At 38.8% G+C, this 19,543-nt stretch overlaps 2 protein-coding genes across 2 annotated transcripts in view; one reads left to right on the plus strand and one right to left on the minus strand.

The window, feature by feature from the left end:
* Positions 1-2,957, minus strand: part of ssbp4 (single stranded DNA binding protein 4) — an 86,979-nt gene extending 84,022 nt beyond the window's left edge. The window contains exon 1 of the mRNA XM_077226625.1: positions 2,868-2,957. Within this exon, the coding sequence (XP_077082740.1) occupies positions 2,868-2,944 (77 nt within the window). The 5' untranslated portion in view covers positions 2,945-2,957. The remainder of the gene's footprint in view (positions 1-2,867) is intronic.
* The window catches only part of LOC143736071 (uncharacterized), a 795,401-nt gene that overhangs the window by 200,852 nt on the left and 575,006 nt on the right, over positions 1-19,543 (plus strand). The window lies entirely within an intron of this gene.

A 19,543-nucleotide genomic window follows, 5' to 3' on the forward strand; every position in this document is an offset into this window, starting at 1 on the left:
TTTACAATATTACTGTTTTTACTGTATTTTTGATCAAATAAATGCAGCCTCTGTGAGCATAAGAGACTTCCTTCAAAAACATCACAAAATCTTACCCACCCCAAACTTTTGATGGTAGTGTAACATTAAATTAGTGTCAAATTGAAATGCTTAATATAATTTTATGTGCTTAATTGTCATGAAATTGTGCACAAAAAATTCTTATAAACAAACTGAAAATTTCAATATTCAACACGTCTTGGTAAACAAGTATTTGTATGCATGATATTGCTAAGGATCTTTCTTGTTAGATTCAGTGCAGGTTACTTTTCATAGCCAGATTTAGCAGTGGAAGCCACAGTCTTGTTGTTTGCCAGTTGTGTTCTTGCGGTTCTTATGGAGTGCCTCCGTCACCATGCTAACAAGCCGCATCTGCACAGGCCTTTCCCTTTAAGAGCCGAGCTCGAACGCAGCAGACTCACATGTGTGTGTGTGTGTGTGTGTGTGTGTGTGTGTGTGTGTGTGTGTGTGTGTGTGTGTGTGTGTGTGTGTGTGTGTGTGTGTGTGTGAGAGAGAGAGCTGATGTACAGTCCCATCACAGCACACTGGATGTGTGGGTGAGCATGTGTGTGAAAGAAATAAAAAATTAAAAGAAAAATGGATGGGTGTCACTTGTCTCCTAAAAAGTGAGTGAGTGAGTGAGTGAGTGAGTGAGTGAGTGAGTGAGTGAGTGAATCTCACAAAAACATACTGTGCCCACATTTCTCCCAGAAATCAAAAGAAAAAGCATGAGGGCGTTATTTTTGTATGAGAATTGAGCACAATTCCTGCCCCAATTCCTCATTACCATAATGTGTTCAGGTTTATTTCTTTTCTTTCTTTTTTTTTGTTATTCAAAATGTTCTCGTTACATTCACATTACTGTCATTTATTGTAGTGTATATTAAATTAAAATAAAAAAATTGCATTACCGTGGTGAAACTAAGGTTTCTTTGACATTTATAGAGGTAAATGTGTTTAATTGTCAATTAGTCGCCATATAAAAATCGTAATGGTCCTAAAAATAGGCATCTTGAAGCTAAATTAATAAAGCACTGTTAGTCATTTTTGAAAAATGTATTTCTTAAATTAAATTACTTATAAAATATGCATAATAATTAAATAGATTAGTGAACATAATCAATATTTGCTCAGGAAATCCAACAAAGACAATTGAAGACATTTAATAAATATTTTTTATAATACCCTAACTAGTAATTTTCCCTAAATAATTAATCACACTAATTTAAAATGTTAAATTGACAGGCCTAATATTTAATTTATCTATTTGCATTGCGGTAATGAGAATTTGGGAGTGGAAATGTTAATTAAAGTAATTACAAGATATGCAGATCAATTAATTGGATTAGTGCATTTAATCAATATTTGCTCACAAAAGCCAATAAAGATAACTTAAGACATACATTTTTATATAATAGCTAGCTTTTTAATGAATGTTAAATTAACATTACAGTAATGAGAATAATATGTTTTTACATTTCTGTGTTACAGTAGTGAGAATTTGGGTGGGGAAATGTTAATCAAATGAATAACAAGATATGCATATTTATTTATTTAGATTTTGAGGTGAAATATGACCTGGGCGTGTATGTGACAGATTTCGTGAGATTAAACTCAAGCAGTGTCAAAAACAATGTTGGACACAGTGAAAAAGAACTGAATGAAAGCTAACTAACATGTTATTGACTCGAGGCCAAGTATTATGACATCACAAAACACAACAGTGATGTACATCATCTCCTGTATGAGACCTCCCAGTATTCACTGTTCACTGGTGCAAAAAAATCTGAATGGTTCCCATTATTTCTCTCTCTCCTTTCTTCTCCAGCTCTCTCTCTTTCTGTCTCGCACAAAAACACCCACGTGTTCGCGCTTGCCAATCCTGCTTGCCCACACAGACGTGTGTTAAGTCTGAACCCCCCTAACAATCCCATGATCCTGTGTGCTTGCAACCCTCTAGCGATGCTGCTGCCTGACCTCACTGTGCCTAGACGGATGGGGGGGGCACATGGAGTAGGAAGGGATTTAAGCAGACGGGTAATGGAGGCTGTCACATCAGGGATCAGACAGTCTCGGATGGAGCTACAACCGGAAGTAGAACCGAACCCATCCGTTTCAGACCTCTGTGGAGCATTTCATCTAAAGTGTGACCACAAATACATATACAGTATATCATGGCCTAATGGTAAACTGGTAAACAAACACTATAATTTAATGATATATAAGCAATATATATGTTGTTTGCAACAACTTTTACTTTGTCGGAATACACAGCTATTTTGAATGGCTGCCAATAGAAAAAGATGCTCTTTAGAGCCAAATGGTGTAGTTGCAGCATCTACTATTGATAGCTAATTGCTAGCTAATTTGGCTACGCTAACCAGCACTGTGTCCAAATGTGCATCCTATCCATTCTAAATAGTATGTGAGATTAGATTTAGGGGCTGTTTACACACCACCGTTTTCAACTAAAAACGTAAAACTTTTTATGCGTTTTGGACGTTCATTTACACGACAATGGCGTTTTGGGTGCCTGAAAACGCAATCTTTCGTAAACGTGTTTCATAGTGCAAGTTTTTGAAAACAGTCTTTGTATAAACCACAAAAATGTGAATCTCTGAGAACGATGATGTCATACACATGCCTATTACGTGTTCAATCTATAGTGTTTCATCGCCATCTAATGGCCTGGCAGCAGAATACAGCGATTTTAGTCATTTCACAGATCCGTGAATGGGGATCGTTTTGACAATGGTGTCGTCTGTATGCAGAAAATTCAAAGGAAAAATTTCTCTGTTTTTAAGCATATCGTTGTCGTGTAAACGTACCCTAAGTGTGTCCCAAAGTAGTATGTTGAAAAGTGTATGCCAAAAGTCCCCAGATGGCATACTATTTCCGGTAGCATTTCGAAGTGTGGATCCGTGCAAACTCTAAAGGCTAATTTTGCCCATAACCCATTGTACTTTGGAGGAGGATTCTGTTCAGAACTACAAACACAAATAAAAAAGTGTTAAAAAACTACAAACATGGCGGGTGTGCACGACCGACAGTTAAAGGTGCTCTAAGCGATGGTTGGTGACGTCACTTCTTGTTGACGTTCGAAGTAAATCAAAATAAATTAAATGTGGAGGATGTTAACTGTGACAAGATAATTGACATGCAATTTTACAGTGACAGGATGCACGTAACTATGCGACAGAGCCTCCGCTAAAGTCGCAATTTTATGACGTAATAGTATGTCCCAAAGCTTGCCTACTCTTCTGCTACACCCTCAAAAGTGAGTAATTTTTCATCACAAAACTTTTAAGGCATAGTACAAGTAGGCGAATAGGGATGCAGCTCAGCAGTTTAGAATAACAAACATAAGAAGCGATTTTGTTGTCATGTGACAGCCAACCATAAACAGGAAATTATGTCACAGAGAGGACACCTATTAAGTGTTAAGATCAGTAAATCTCATAAAATATCAGATATTTTGACTTTTTATGACATGAAAAAGATCAGGATGTGAAATGATGGAACTGATTGCTATTAATCATTCAAAGATATATGTATGTGACATTTGTAAAGGTACTGTTTAGCCTGAAATGTTTGAAGATGTTTTTGATGTTTTGATAATGATTGAGATGAATGAGATTAAGTTGTGTACTCTAAAAAGTCAGTGAAAAACATGGTCCAATATACTGTGTTATTATGAAAGAATTTTTCATAAAATGTGGGTATTTTCCCCACATTTTAAATTAGGCACTGCATTGTTGTGTTTTAGGTATTAAATGAAAAGTCCAAAACTTAAAGGAAAATGTCCTGGCAGTAAATGATCAGTACCTTTCCTGTTTATCTACACATATTCAAAGTGTAAGGAATTTTCCTTACACTTTGAATAACATAACTTTTTTATTTGATGGTTTAAACTTTTAATCACTAAATCTTTTTTTTTAAATGGTATCATATTTTGATAGGAACATATGAAACCAACATTAATGCAAAGATTGCGTTTCGTAGAACTTAGCAAATGCAATGTTAACTTTTTTTATTGGTTTGTGTATTTAGCCTGATTTGGACGGTAATTGTTTTAGTCTTGATGTAATTTTATTTACAGGTGCTAACCAGTGATTTTATCGTTATCCCAATCGGAAATGCATGTTTTGCTTACATTTCAAAAAAAGAAAATTCTTTGCGGAATTCCATAGTGTTTTTTGACAAACACCAGCTTCATGTTGTACTAATTCTCATCCAAATCATACAAGTTTACATGAAGCAACTGGCGAAAATACCTATTTTGACCACTGCCAGTTTGATGTAACAAATGTCATTAATTTGCAATTAAAATGAATGCTAATGGATTGCTTTCTTCAGATATTATAGACCTACCTAAACTGCAGTGTGTGTTGTTTCCCATAAAATTGAAGTTACAACTGAATTAATTGACAAGTTTTTTTGTTTTTTTTTATGGAGGAGAAGACATGCAAATGTTCTTTTACAGACGTCACCCTGAGAAACAAATCCCATCCAAATAATGCTTTTGTCAGCTGTATGCTTGTGGAAAGAGCTCAACTTAGCAAAGGACTATGCAATGTTTCTGCAAAACACCGGGGTCAACAAAGGGACAGAGTGAGGGAGAGAAAGAGAAAAACAGAGCTGGGCGGTAGATGGGCAGCATTATGTTCCGCCCCCTGGCTCTCTGAAAATGACTAATGCTCCAGAAAGCAAACAGTAGTTCTTCTCCAACACCTACGCCAGCAGATGACAGATGACAATACTCAAGAAAATAAAAAATGTGTATAAATATAGTTCATGGGCACGAATAGCTGTTTCGACATGGCATGCCTGGTGTGCACTGCTCAGAATGGAAATATTAAGTGGTTGAGTAGATTATTCATCGTGCTCTGACAGGGGTGGACATGGTGGTAAACTTGAGTTCAACAAATTAACGACAATTTTTTTTTTTTTTAATTTTTTTTTTTTAGAGTGTTTTAGTGCACTGCCATATAGTTTCTATTGTGATTTTGGCATTTGCTAGGAGGTTGCTAAAGGCCCCGATATTGTCTCGAACTGTGTGTTTAGTTTCACTTTCATGAACTTTTAGTTTGCATTTGTCAGTGACCTGTTTCACTTCAGTTGTCCGGTATTGTCGTTATTACACGCTGTATGTTGCCTGCTTCTTACATTTGGATTACTTGAGTTTGTTTTATTTAATAAATACTTTTGTTTTGGAACCTTTTTCATCGTTCTCTTCATCATCTGGATCTAAAAGTTACAGAACAACCAAACAAGTTAATATGGAGATTGCCTCCATCAACACATCTCTGATGGTGAACTGTAACAGCCCACAAGGGTAATGATTTGTATTTTCCAAGGAGGCAGGACCTTAGAGGAGAACTTGTAGGTAATCATTGGCGCCAGCCACCTCGCCATGTGCAATGACATCACGCTCGACGAGATCTGGCTGGTGAAACTCCTGCTGGAGGCGGGCTGAGTAAATCAGCCACGCCCTGTGGGTTGAGAAGAGGAGAATCCCACCGCCAGCGTCCGGTCACTGCCCCAGAGCCAGACACAGCACCCGTGCCCACCGCGGATTTGGAACCAGAGCCCACCACAGACCAAGAGACCCAGCCATTACTTGCCACAGACATCGAACCTGATTCAAAGCCCACAACAGAGCCAGCAAGTCAATCCCAGAAGCAAAGCCTGAGGTCCCTGGCTTACCAGATGTGTGAGCCAGTCGCAACATTCGTGCCAGTGGGAATATTGGTGGTGATAGATGAGGAGGAAAGCCTAGGAGTCAAATGTAGTGCTTCCCACCCTGCCCATCCACAATCCTTCTCTGCCGACGGTCCCTTCCTGTTTTATTTTATGTTCAACACCTCATCATCGCCGCTGGTCCTGCCCAGCCCTAGTTCGTCGTCAACACCTGTCCTGCCCATCACAGAGAGTTCTTTGTCACCACAAGTCCTGTCCTTCAGAGAGCCTGCTTCCTCACCCAGTTTTCCTCTCCTGCACTGAAGCCAGCCATTCGCTCGTCTCCCCCTCCACGAGCTACCTTCAACCCTTCAGCTTCACCATCAGCCCTGCCATGCAGCCCTGGTCCGCCTTGGGTCCGCCTTCTGATCTCCAGCACTGCCCTGGTGTAGGGAGTCCCGAGCTCCGCCTTGTCCCTCGGAGCCCTCAGTTTCACCTCCACCATCACCACAGACTTCTGAACTGTCTGTTGCGCAACTCGTCTCCAGGACTCTGCCTTGGTCTCCCATTCCCTGGACGTCGGCTGGAACTCACCATCTCCCTGCATCACCTCAGTCGGTCGGGCTCAAAGGACCACCCTGGCTCCTCCTTCCATCACTGCCGCGGTGGGGCGCCTCTATCATTGCAGTCTCCTGGGTCACTCTGGGATCTCATCGGCTGTACGTTACTTCCTGGATCCTACCACCATAACCTCCTCCATGGCTCCTCTCACCGTCAACTCCTCCTTGGTTCCTCCCATTAGCTCCTCCATGGCTTCTTCCACCATCTGCTCCACACTGGTTCCTCCTATCTGCCACCCTATGGGTTTCAAGCAACTCGCTAGTTCCTCGTCCACCTCCTGAACCTCCACCCTTCTTCCTTTGAAGTATCCATCATGGAGCAAGGAAGGGTCATTCTGTCACAAACTGTGTTTAATTTCACTTTCATGGACTTTTAGTTTGTATTTGTCAGTTACCTGTTTCCTGTGTTTCCTTTGTTTTCCTAGTCTTTAGTTTTACCTTTGGATTACTTGAGTTTGTTTTATTTAAAGAGGTCCTATTATGGCCTTTACAAAGTCTTGATTTTGATTTTGGGGTGTACTAGAATATGCTTTCATGCTTGATTATTCAAAAAAATTAATTATTTTTCACATATATTTACACTATTACTGCTCCTCTGTCCCGAACGCATCGTTTTCGATGAAGCCCCTCCTTCCAAAATACGAAATATGCTGTGATTGGTTAGCTGGCCCAGTGTGTTGTGATTGGCAGCGCTTAACACATGTTCAGGAAATGTCCCGCCTCTTCATAACCGCGAGCTCTACTTAGAAGGACGATGGCGGCAATTTCAAACCAATTCAAGCCCGATTCAGACCCTGACAATGTTAGCGAACAAGAGGATCGTGCCGAACGGATTTGATGCATGGACTTCACAGGACGTTTCAGAGTGGTATGTTTTTTTATAGATACGATGTTATCCACCATTTAATCATAATATTTGTCTGAAAACTATGGTTATACAAACAGTAATTGATTACAAAAACATGGTTAATTTCCTAAGGGGCCGTGAACAGCTTTATACAAGCGAGAGCTTACAAAAGCTATAGTAAACAACACTAAATCAACACAAATTTTTTGGGACAGGAACACGTTTACTTACTGGAGTAGGATTTTTCTCCATCTTTGGTAAGATAGCAATCATGATGATAACTGTGTTCATTAATTATTAAAGGGGTGCAACAGATTGCAGTTGATCCGTGATACGTTCGGACCAGGCTCCACGGTTCAGCACGCATATGATTCGCGTATTAACTGCTCAGTTTAACCATCATAGAGTGAAAGTTTATCATTTGGATGTGTTTAGTCTTGCCAATTTACACATTCAAACGATTAAACGATTTTAAACGTGGAAGAAAAGGCGAAAAACGGCGAAAAAACGTGCGCACAGCTCCACACAGTCCACACCCGGAGCATGCGTACGCAGAGAGAGAGAGGTGCGTTTCAGACAGCGCTCAAACACTGAATTGATTCCTCTTTCGCATTTACTTGCGCTTGAGTGGACATATACGCACAAAATTATGTCAAAATACCCGTTTCAGCAAGTATTCTCTTGAATATGTCATAAGTGAACAGTTGAGAAAGAAACCGGATGTGTGGCAGTATATTCGGTCCATGTATTCGGTTTTAAAGTGACAGTAGCATAATATTCGTGCTGTTGTCTGTGTTATTAATGTTAATAAAATAAGAAATACAGCTTTAACAAAAATGAACCTATATTTAATTTCTACAGTGAACAAATAGTGTTATTTTACATTTAGCAGTATCTCCAGGTGCTCCCTTGAGAACGAGTCCTAGAAAGTTATGTGCACCCCTGTCTATAATGACTCTTATGAGTCAATTCTTTTTAGTTAATTAAAAAATATACAGCTCGACCAGTGAAGTCCGATTCCCAAATGAAAGACTCTTATGTGATGGTTCTTTTTCTGAATCACAAGCACTTATGAATCAGTTGTAAAACTTTTTCTATTAATTTAAACATTATTAAGTTGAACCATAAGTCATTATTTGTGTCTTGTTTTTTGCTGAATTGTACTTAGGGCTGGTGAGACCTAAATAAAAAAATACAGTATGAGTTGTTGATTTTTTTTAAAGAAAAAAAAAAACAGTGCCTTTAGAAACATAACCTATTATTAGTTTAGAGTTTATCATTTGTTGTCTATGTGTGAATGTGACTGTCATCATTAATCCAATGATTGGCTTGTCAAAATGTCTGTCTGTCTGTGTTTGGAAGGGTGTTAGTGGGTGGGTGATGTGACCTATATATATGCACATGACTACTCATTAGCATAGCCCCCATAATCCTCAATCACATAATAAATAGTGACTTGAGTCACACAGACAGGTCAGTGAGAGAAGGCCATTTACATTATTTACATTGGCTCTTTTGTTTGCCGTCAACTGCCTTACTTACATCCTTACCAGATGTCTGTCTGTTGGTCTGTCTCTTGCTTTATCTTTCCTTTGTCTTAATTAATCTCTGTCAGATGATAAAATATTGGCTGGTATATTCTTCTTACAGTCCAAAATGCTTATGTTAATGAAATACAGTATATTCAGTATAAGCTTTTTTTCTAGTTATTGGATTATGTTATTGGAGTTATATTAAATGTAAATTAGTAGAATACCAGTGAAAGCATTAAGTCAGTTCTACTAAAAAGAGTCCTTAATTCTATTTATAGAGTCCTTAATATCTTTTTAAATAATGGAAACAAATGCATATATTTCTGAAAAATTCAATAATTTAGAACCCAAACATTAAAGATGAGTGTGTGAAAACATGGATGGATGGATGGATGGATGGATGGTTATATAGATAGATAGATCTGTATCCTAAAATTAAGTATTATTATGTATTTAGAGGTTCTTGATTAACAACATCATGCTGATGCCACTACTCATATGTAATAGGCCCCATGTAATAGTTCGCAGAGGGCCCCCAAAATATTCAGTATGCCACTGCTGGGAGGTCTTTAGTGTTTTTAGGTCACTTGACCGAGATTGCACCAGTGTTAATCTATTTCCTCCTTTTTTCTCTCTGCAGTCCTTCGCTGTACACTCATTAATCACAGACAGAAATGATAGATGTTGTGCACACCAGCAATACCATCTATTACTATGCATCTCTCTCTCTCTCTCTCTCTCTCTCTCTCTCTCTCTCTCTCTCTCTCTCTCTCTCTCTCTCTCTCTCTCACACACACACACACACACACACACACACACACACACACACACACACACTACTTTACATGATGAAAGATGCTGTGCTTGACATTAAACGCAAGAATGACTGTCCTGGCATAATGGTGCATTGCTGATTCCTCACAGCTGCTTCTCCAAACACGGATAAGAAATCCTTGTCACTGGCACGGAATGTCATTTTCACACAGATCTCAGCATTTAAAGACCCGCTAAAATCAAAATGGGAGTTTTGTGGCTTTTAGTTCATGTCTATTAGCTTTGAAGGCCATTTGTATGCTAGCGCACTACTAAAAATTGACAGAATTATCTCTTGAATATAAAGTGTACCATCTTTCTTGCACAGAAAAATGAACCAAGAATATTGTATTCATATAATATTATATACCATGTCCATATTTGGAATGTCCCTTCCCGCTAACACTCCTTATTTCTGATTAGCAAAAAGCAAGCAGCAAAGTCTTAAAACTGCATCCTAAATAAAGAATCTGAATGGTAGCATAGCTTAATAGAATATTAATATTGTTGGGTTTTTTTTGCTACAAAATAAACAGTTTTTTAGTTGAGTGATACAGCATTTAGCTTTAGCATGTTTGCTAACCAAGTACAATTACGTTACAAGCACCCCAAAAATGGCTTTTTAAAAACGGTATTTGTATAAATAAATAAAAACATGTATTTTGTCTACTTTTCAAATTGAAGTATCAAAAAAATCTACAGTGTTGAAATAATGTGTAAGCATAAGTTAAGAACAAGTGAAAAAGTAGTAAGACAAAACATTCATATTAAAGATACAATCTATGAAAAACACAGTGTTGCTGCCCAAGTCAATTTTTAGAGGTTTTTACGGGAAAACAAGTTTAAAAAAAAGAGTAATTTAAAGCAATTTTAAGTCAGTTTTGCAGTATACAAGTTTTGAAATATAAATCGTACAACATTGGGCCGATGATGGTAGTCCACAAGTAATTGTATGAGGTGTTTAACAATAAGATTGGTTTAAAGTTTATTTTCTACCAATGATCTTTTCTTTTTCCTTCGGAGAACAGCTGAATTTGAACACCTGGATGCTTATACGGGGAGTTTGCTTGGTTGGCTAACACAGTTTGAATCGATACACACTGACTGATGGGTAATGTGGAGAGTCTCCTCTCAGGGTGTGATTGCGTGTTGTGTTCACTTAATGGCTTAATAGCTCCAGGGTAACTGAGCTGCCTTGTTGGCAGCAGAGATGTGTGGAAATAACCCTAATAAAATACAGAAGGATATGTGTGTGTGTGTGTGTGTGTGTGTGTGTGTGTGTGTGTGTGTGTGTGTGTGTGTGTGTGTGTGTGTGTGTGTGTGTGTGTGTGTGTGTGTGTGTGTGTGCTAGATGGGAACTAGAACCAGAGACATTAAGGAGGAGAGGATGGACCATTCATAGATAAATGAATAGCAATTGTGATGCTCAAATCAGCAGTAGAACTGGAAGTCGTCTTTAAAAGGAAATTTGTTTACTTCAAAACATTCAAATGCATGCAGACCAACCTTAAAAATACCATCCCTGCATCCGACTATGCCTACTTTTCTACTATATAGTAGGCGAAAAACAGTATACGAAAATAGTAGTATGTCCGAATTCACAGTACTCATAGAACAAAAGGCGGTACCCTACTGTATTGCCTACTATTTCCGGCAAGATTCTGAAGTGTGCATACAATGGACACTTTACAATCCCATGAGGCTACGGGAGAGGATTTGTGAATGGCAGTGAAGCTACACAACTGACGCTGTTAGGTCACATGATAATGACAAGGCGAATGTAGTATTTCCAAATTAAATATATACTACTCACATTTATACTATATAGGTAGCACTACAGTCCCCCTGTAATCAATAATTGCATCCCTTAAAACTAATTTTTAATCACCAAAATTACATATTTGAATGCATACATATTTTTTTTTTACATATTTACATTTTTTTTTCTTGAAAAAAATATTCATGCCTTAAAATAGTTTGAATGTAAACCTTGCCTCATTTAGTTTTTGTGGTTCTATGAATATGCAAATTAGCCCCGCCTCCACTCAATTACACCATCTCAGAGATCCACTTGTTGAAGTCATTGGTTAGGTAGTTTGTGACGTCAGAAAAGCAAGCGATTTCAAAACACGTTTTTGAGACTATCTTTGGTTCAGCAATGGTGTTGACTTGTGAATTTACACATGTCTTAAAGCACATTAATAACAGCCCATAGACATATAAACAACAATAAAAACATGATTTTCACCACAAGGTGACTTTAAAGATTTATTTTAGGTGATTTTTGCCTTTTAGCCGAAATTCGAAATTGGGTCGCCCGAAGCGCAACACTGTTTTATGACTGCGCAAGGCTATCGGCACCTACAGAAAACACATTTTTAATGGTCGCAAAGTAAGTCCTTCATCAAATAGCACCTACTTTGACAGTATGCGATTTTGAACGCAGCTAATTTTTTAGCGTGATCTGAGCTATGTTGTAAGATTATATTGTTAATTTAATCTTGACAAACCATTTAGTTGATTATGATCTTTCCCCATTTAAGACTTGTATTGTAGGCATTTGTGCCTATCTAGTAGAAAATAGCTGTGCAAGGGCATTTCCAAGATGGCCACCGAGTGAACTGATTTGCTAAGAGTTAAATTATTGGGGCGTCTTCAGACATTGCACCAGCAATAAGAATAAAATCAATACTAACACAACACCTCTCTTTCTCTGCCTCCCTCCCTTTCTGCTCTTTCTTATTCTCTAGAGAGAGCCTCTCTTTTAATTCAGTGAGCTTGCCATGCTAAAACAAGAAAAAAAGACATGCTCCCTGTGCTGAAGCTGTGTCCAATTACTGTGGTGGGGGGATGGGCACTGCAGGAGTGGAGAAGGATTGTGACCTGCAGAGATCCTACGCTCCGGAGAAGCCAGAGATAGGAAATCATGTGTGGAAGCAGTCAGTGAGAATCACTTATCATTGGCCCATTTCATCCAGCCATAGAGCCACTCTCTGGATTCTCAAGACAAGTAAATGTTAGGGAAGTTAGGAAGAGTCCAACGTTGTCCGTACTGTCTGCAAGTCCTTCCCCATCACTGGCTACACTTTGTTTTATGTACAAGCCTGAAGCAATAGCCCAACAGTAGCTATCTTGCTCAATCTACATTATAAGTCCATTTCACAACATAAGTCTTTCAAAATGCTACACCATCATATCTCTACAACGATTGATGTGACTATAATACAGAATGGATCGCAAATTAGAAATGGTTGTTATTTAATAACAAACAATGCTCAAATAGAGGACGTCCAAGGGAATTCTTCAGATTAAAGTATGTCAATAACGAGACCGCAACTTGCATCAGAATCTGAAGCATGCATAACAATAATTATCTCAATATGTTGGTTTATGTCCAAAGAGATAAATCAGAAATAATTGTGCACCCTCTTCCTATTTTCTAAAACTGAAGCTGGTAATTTAGGCCAACAATGCAAGGCAAGAGAATGCAACATTCCCATTAGGATGTGAAGATTTAGTGCATCATGTTCCACATAAAATGATGGGTAAAGGGCCCAGAGACTGTATGAAGATGGAATCTGCATGGTAAGGACATATCAACATATTTACAGTCAACATTGCATCCAAGGCTAAGCCAAGAACTAGCTCCCATCTAACCCACAATAGTAACATGCTAACCTCTTAATGTTTTAGTTTGATCAGATGATCCCAAGTAAAAGTTTAAATAAGCCATTACTTTGTTAGAAAACTAGTTATGTTAGAAAAGTTGTATGTGTTGTTCTTGGCCGAGTTTTGGGGTTAGATCTGCCTTCTCCACCATTGAAGTACATGCCAAAATGGCATCCTCAAATCAATTTCTGCACAATCTTTGGGTTTCAAGTTTCACAAGTTTTTATCAGCACTCCTGGAAAGCCATGTTTACAAGTCACCAGCTACTGCAGCACTTACGCGGAAAAACTTGTCTTTGGTTTCTGAGGTTCGTGGCACTGAATCTTTATAAAAAAATCAATAGTTTAATTTAAGACACTTAGCGAGTAAACAAGATATAGCTTGTTGATTGAACTCCGGATTCTGGTAAGTGTCATGTAAAAAGAAAACCGTGATTAGTCCTTTTACATGTCAGTCAGAGAGCTGTTTCCTGTATAAGTGGGCGGTTCTTGGCCAGAACAAGATGTAATGCTGCTACTCAAGAATCTGGCTACATATGGCTTTGAGGAACATGCTTCTGCGATCACTCATATGTGTCTAAAGTTGTGGTTAGCTTTGCATGTACATAAGCCCGATTCCATAGCAACTAGTTTCATGTCCCTGTGGATTCATACATTCGTGTTTGACAATGTGATTTTCAATTCATATTTCTATATATTTTTAGGCAGTTGTGGCCTAATAGTTAGAGAGTCAGATTTGTATCCCGAAGGTCACAGGTTCAATTCTCAAAAAATGAAAATGTAGATGGGGGGAGTGAAAGACAGCGCTCTCTTACCCTCAATACCCAAGGCTGAGGTGCCTTTGAGCAAGGCATCTAACCCCCAATCTCTCCACGGGCGCCGCAGCGTATGGCTGCCTACTGCTCTGGGTGTGTGTGTTCACTACTCACAACTCCTTATGTATGTGCACTAACTTGGATGGGTTAAATGCAGAGGACAAATTCCGAGTATGGGTTACCGCACTTGGCCTTCACGTCATGTCACTTTTTAACTTCATTGTACTGCTTGGTGTACTTTTATTGTATGTCCTGTACTAAATTCTCAGAGGATTCTACAATTTGGTTACGTAATTTCATAATCCCCTTGTCGGGTTGATGTGTTTATCAGGACAGGCTCAGCAAAAAGTTATATTGAAGGTAACAGCTGCAAATGACAATTGGTACTCCCTGCATTTCTTGTGATCAGGCATGATTTTCATCTTAACTAATTCCTTGCCTTAATTACACAATGTTATAATTAGTCTTGTTTATTTTAGCAGGTTTGGTGATGTGTGTATGCAGAGCACTTGACCTCCCAAATAGACACAGAGTTCCCAATCATAATACATGTACTTTTCAGTAGTGAAAATGGTCGAGGTTAATCGGGGGGACCCTAGTTTAGGGCATATTTTATATTTTTAAACCATAGATACAGAAAGATCCAACAATATTTATGTATGAAATCTGTATAGCGTTTAAAGGCTATTATCTGGATAAAATTTGGAAATCTTCCACATTTTGAACTGGACCCCCACCCTAAAAATTCAGTCCCTGGACTCAGTCCCCCCCTGAGTCCCCTCCCCATATCCAGCCCTGAAATCCCAGACATCCTGCATCAATAATTGTATCTCAGATGTTGCTGTATTATGAAAATCCCATTCGAAAAGTGCTATAGGCAATTCAGAAAGAGCCAGTGTCGCTTCAGTTATCTCATCAATATTTGCAGAGGAATTGCAGAGATCCTATGTTGTACCTGTTGAAAGACACATATATCAATATCTGTGTGTAAAGCTTTGCCACTGTTGAAATGAGGCACTTGACTTTGACACTGTTGGATTCAAGGATGGACCTTGTGTTTGATGAATGTTCTTCTTCCAGTTTAACCTGTTCAGGAGTCATTGCTCAGAAAGTTAAGTTCTGAATGCTCTATTTGCCCTTGTCGCAACATGCAAGTCAAACATCAAGAAAGTTTCTTGTCTTGCATGCCCTTTGGACCCAAAATATAGAGACATCTGTTTAGTCAAATGAAAGATTACAAACCTATCAGGGCTCTGTCACTTCTGCCTAGTCTATTTCTTGGTTTTGTGATAGAACCCTGACACTCCTGTTTTGTCTTGTACTGTGTAACACATAGCTTTCATTTTGTCATGTTTTGTGTGAACAAGTGGCTTATGAGTGTTCTCATTGTCTGTGTGCTCATGTCTCGTTTTGTGTTAGCACATGGCTTGTGATTTGTTTTACTGGCCATGTGCTTGTGTTTTAGTCATGTCTTGTCTGAGCACATGGCTTGTCATATATGTTTCCATGTGCCATGTGCTCTCCTGTCGATTGTCTAACCCCGCCCATCTTGTTACCTTATTATTGATTAATTTGCCCCACCTGTCCTCCCCCGTTACCCTCTTTTGTTTGCTTTCCTATTTATTCTCCTTGTGTTTTCAGTCCTGTGCTGGTTCGCCGCCTCTTGTTTCGTGTTCCTGCCAAGTCCAGTCGGTAGCGTCTTGAGTCCTGTCTTGTTTTCCACCACGGGGTAGTTTTTGTTGTATTTTGTTTTATTTTTATTATTAAAATAAAGTCCATCAACTCTGCACCTCCCTCATTTCACCACCCCCACACCTGACAAAACCATCCTAATACATACAATAATATTAAACTATTTTTTTATTATTTGTAATTTTTATAACCTAATGTGTAGCCGTTTTTTTTTATTCTGAAAAGAAAAAAAGTGTTGTTTGCCAATGGAAACCTTGCCTCTATAGTGTCAGAGTTTTCTAGGTTTTCTAGGGCATTGCGATTCGGTGACTAGGGTGTTCTGGGTAGTTATTAGGGTATTCTGGATGATTGCTATGTGTTCTGGGTTGTTGCTAGATCATTTCTAGATGATTACTATTATGTTCTGGGTAGTAGCAAAGTCCCTTTAAGGTAAGTCTTTTGGCGGCCATCTTTGAAACGCCTATTTGGCAGCTATTTTAGTCATGCAAGTGCATTTCTTACTGTATCTCTTTAAATGGGGAAACTTTCAATTCTCCAAAGCTGTTCACCAAGCTTACGAATAAATGTCATATTTGAAACCACAAATGAAATCAACTGTCTCATAATTTGTTTCTCAAAATCATGACCAAAAAAACATTTTTTTTTCAGGCTGGACCAGCCAAAGTCCTAAGCGCTTTTCTCAGAAAACTGACTGTTTCTATAGCAACTGGCCGTTCTAATGGCAGCTGCAGTGATGAGATGACTTTTATTTAGAAGGCGGGACTTATTCCACCATATTGTGCATTACACTTTCTCCCATTCACAGTAACATGAGTACACTGTCTTTCTATATACAAAGTCTTTGTAGCCAGCATGTTCTGGGTGGTTGCAAAGGTGTTGCCAGGTAGTTGCTAGGGTGTTTTGAGTGGTTGCTAAGGCATTACCAGGTGGTTGTTAGGGTACTCAGGGTTGTTGCTAGGGCATTCCTAGCTGGTTGTTAGGGTGTGCTGGTTGGTGCTTCTGTATTTTGGCTGGGTACTAAGACAATGTAACTACTAAAGTGCTCTGGGTTGTTGTTGGGGAACTCTGGGTCAGTACCAGATGAGTGCATGCTACATTTTTATACTTAAAAGGTTTTTCAAATTTTTTCAATATAATTGACATATTGCATACTGAACTAATTGTTTTAATTCACCAAAATCTTTCCCTTTAGTTGACAATGTCATGGTACATTTTAGAAATTGTGAAAAAACGCTTAATTATTCCCACCCTCCAGCTAAGACAAGAAGATCTCCAATGGGTTGTGAACTTGTCCAAAAAACAGTCTTCCTTGAGAGAGGAATAGAAAAGAGTATATTTCTATTGCTTACTTTCACAGCATCAGGAGACAAGGACGGAGGTGGTTACACATTAGCGGGCTCCTAATTAATGCAAAATTTGAAGGTGGGGGAGGAGCTAGGGTAATTAGGGATTAAACTGGGGTTGTTATGTTGTTCCTATTTGATGGGATTATTTACACACCAGGTTTTAATCACCGCCGTCCAGATGTCATTGAAGACACAACCTTTAGCCATAGCCGAGTGGTTGTTGGAAGCAGACCTCTCAACCAAACCCTTTCTAATTACCTCATTTGGCCTTTCCTCTCCGGAGCTGTTCTCAGGTTTTAGTGTGTATGGGGTTCATTGAGTTGGCTTCATTTCTCCAACACTTGTTTGTTTTTAACACCTGCACGTTTTCTCAAAGGAGTGCTGATTGCGGTTGAATTGGTCTTGTAAGCTGGACTACACTACAATGACTTTTCTATTTATAAAAGCTTGAGAAAAATTGCAATGAAGTTGGCTGGCACGCTGACAAATGCTTGTGGTCAAATGATAGCTCTGCCTCGTAATTGATCAAAACTGTATCTACAGTAAATCATCTACAGTATTTAAGACATCTCACTTGAAAATGCCATTCATACATAAGAGGGATGCCAAAAGTGCTGATATGTCTGTAAGTTGATAATCGACATGAAAAAAATTAACATTACCAGTCTTGTTGTACTGCGTATTGACTACATTCAGTATCTAATTGATATTTGACTGTTTTTGAATGCTAAACTGTATGTTGCAGTTTTGTGAGCGGTATGAACAAACGGTGGGTGGTCCGTATCATCTACAGGCGGGACGCCCAACCTATCCAATGTACTGAGTTGTTCTCTAGGAGTCCATTGTACTTCAATACCATGCTGTCGAACCTGTCTGTAGCTGCTTCTGTTTGTCAATATTTGCATGTAGGATGATGTTGCCAGCAACGCCCCCCACATCCCATCCCCCGCCCTCCTCCTTTCTCTCCACTGTATCGCATGTGTCAGTGAGGAGCTAATCCGCACAGTCTATTTGCCCCCTTGTTTTGTTTGGTTTCTAATTTCGCCGCTGTTGGAAAATTACACATAATTGCAGCCTACAAATGCTAATGCCCCCCCCCCTTCTTATTCACCCTACATCTTCACTGCTAACAGCCCCCCACCCCCCACTGCCTGTCTCTTCTCCTCTGCAGCCAGTAATTATTAGTGTTGAAGAAATTCTTCATCCTATCCAAACACACTTGAAAACAGAACACCATAATACACTGATTGACAGTGCGTGGACATTGTAGGTTCATTTAGTTGTTGACACAGCAAAACCACAATGTATTCACTGTAAGAGACAGAATAAAGGGAGATGCATATGTCATCTAGGTGGAATCTCATGCACCTCACCGCAGACTGGTGAGAAATGGCAATTTGAAATGGATAGTTCACCTAAAATTTACTGAAAAAACGTGGATGACTTTAGTTCTTCTGTGGATTACAAAAGGAGATATTTTGTACAGTGTTCACGCTGCTGTTTTACATGCAGGTCAAAAAAAGAACAACAAAAGCATCCCATAAAAGTAGTCCATTATTTTGGTATTATTTATGTACTATTGTAGTATTAATTAATATTTTGAATCACCTTTGTTCATTTGTATTTTCGTTTTTGTTTTTGTTTAATTTTGTTGTGCTTTTGTCATTAAAAAACATTTTGGTTTGTATTTAAAAACAAATATTTCTGTTTTTAGCAATTTTAGTACTTAAACTATTTCAGTTAGTTGCCAAGACAATTTATTTCCATGTAAGTTTTCTAAGATTAAGCTAAGCTCATCTAATATATATATTTTATTTAATTAAAAGTTTTAATAGTTTTTTAGTTAACAATGGCCTGTATGACCTGTGCATTATATTACAAGTTCTCTGAAGCCATACGATTTCTTTAGAAAGTCACGTCGCTAACTACTTGCTGCCAGTATAATACAGCGCTGTAAATCGTTTTCGCGGATCTGTGTGAATGGGGATCGTTTTGACAACGTTGTCGCCTGAATGCAAAAAACGCAAAGTAAAAACTTTTTAGTACATTTCAGTTTTCAGTCATTATTCTAACACACTAAAAAGTGTCTCACCTCAGAAAAATTAACTTTCCTGTCCTGTCAGCCATTATCTGTGCTCGTAGCGTGCGCACTCTTCAATTGCATGCACAAATGCGGAGGCGTGCGCTGTAGATTACTTCACTATAGTATAAAAAGAACTAAATAAATTACGAGCATGCAACATTGTAGTTCTCTTACGAGAGTATCTTTTGTACTGCGTAATATCTTACGCTATGGGGAAAACCTCTTTTCCACGAGATATTGAAGCCAAAAATTATCCTTAATTTTGAATTAATGTAAAACGCTGTGCGGCAGCGTGCAGACATAGGCAAGACGGCTTGCGCGCCTATTGGCTGCCCTGCGGCAACAGCAGCAGCCTATCGAGGGAGGCCCTGCGCGACGTGCTACCCAATGGGGGCGCTTCGCGCACATT

The sequence above is a fragment of the Siphateles boraxobius genome, unplaced genomic scaffold, assembly GCF_051911475.1.
Source record: "Siphateles boraxobius isolate OS27281-9 unplaced genomic scaffold, OSU_SipBor_1 13, whole genome shotgun sequence".
Lineage (NCBI taxonomy): Eukaryota > Metazoa > Chordata > Actinopteri > Cypriniformes > Leuciscidae > Siphateles > Siphateles boraxobius.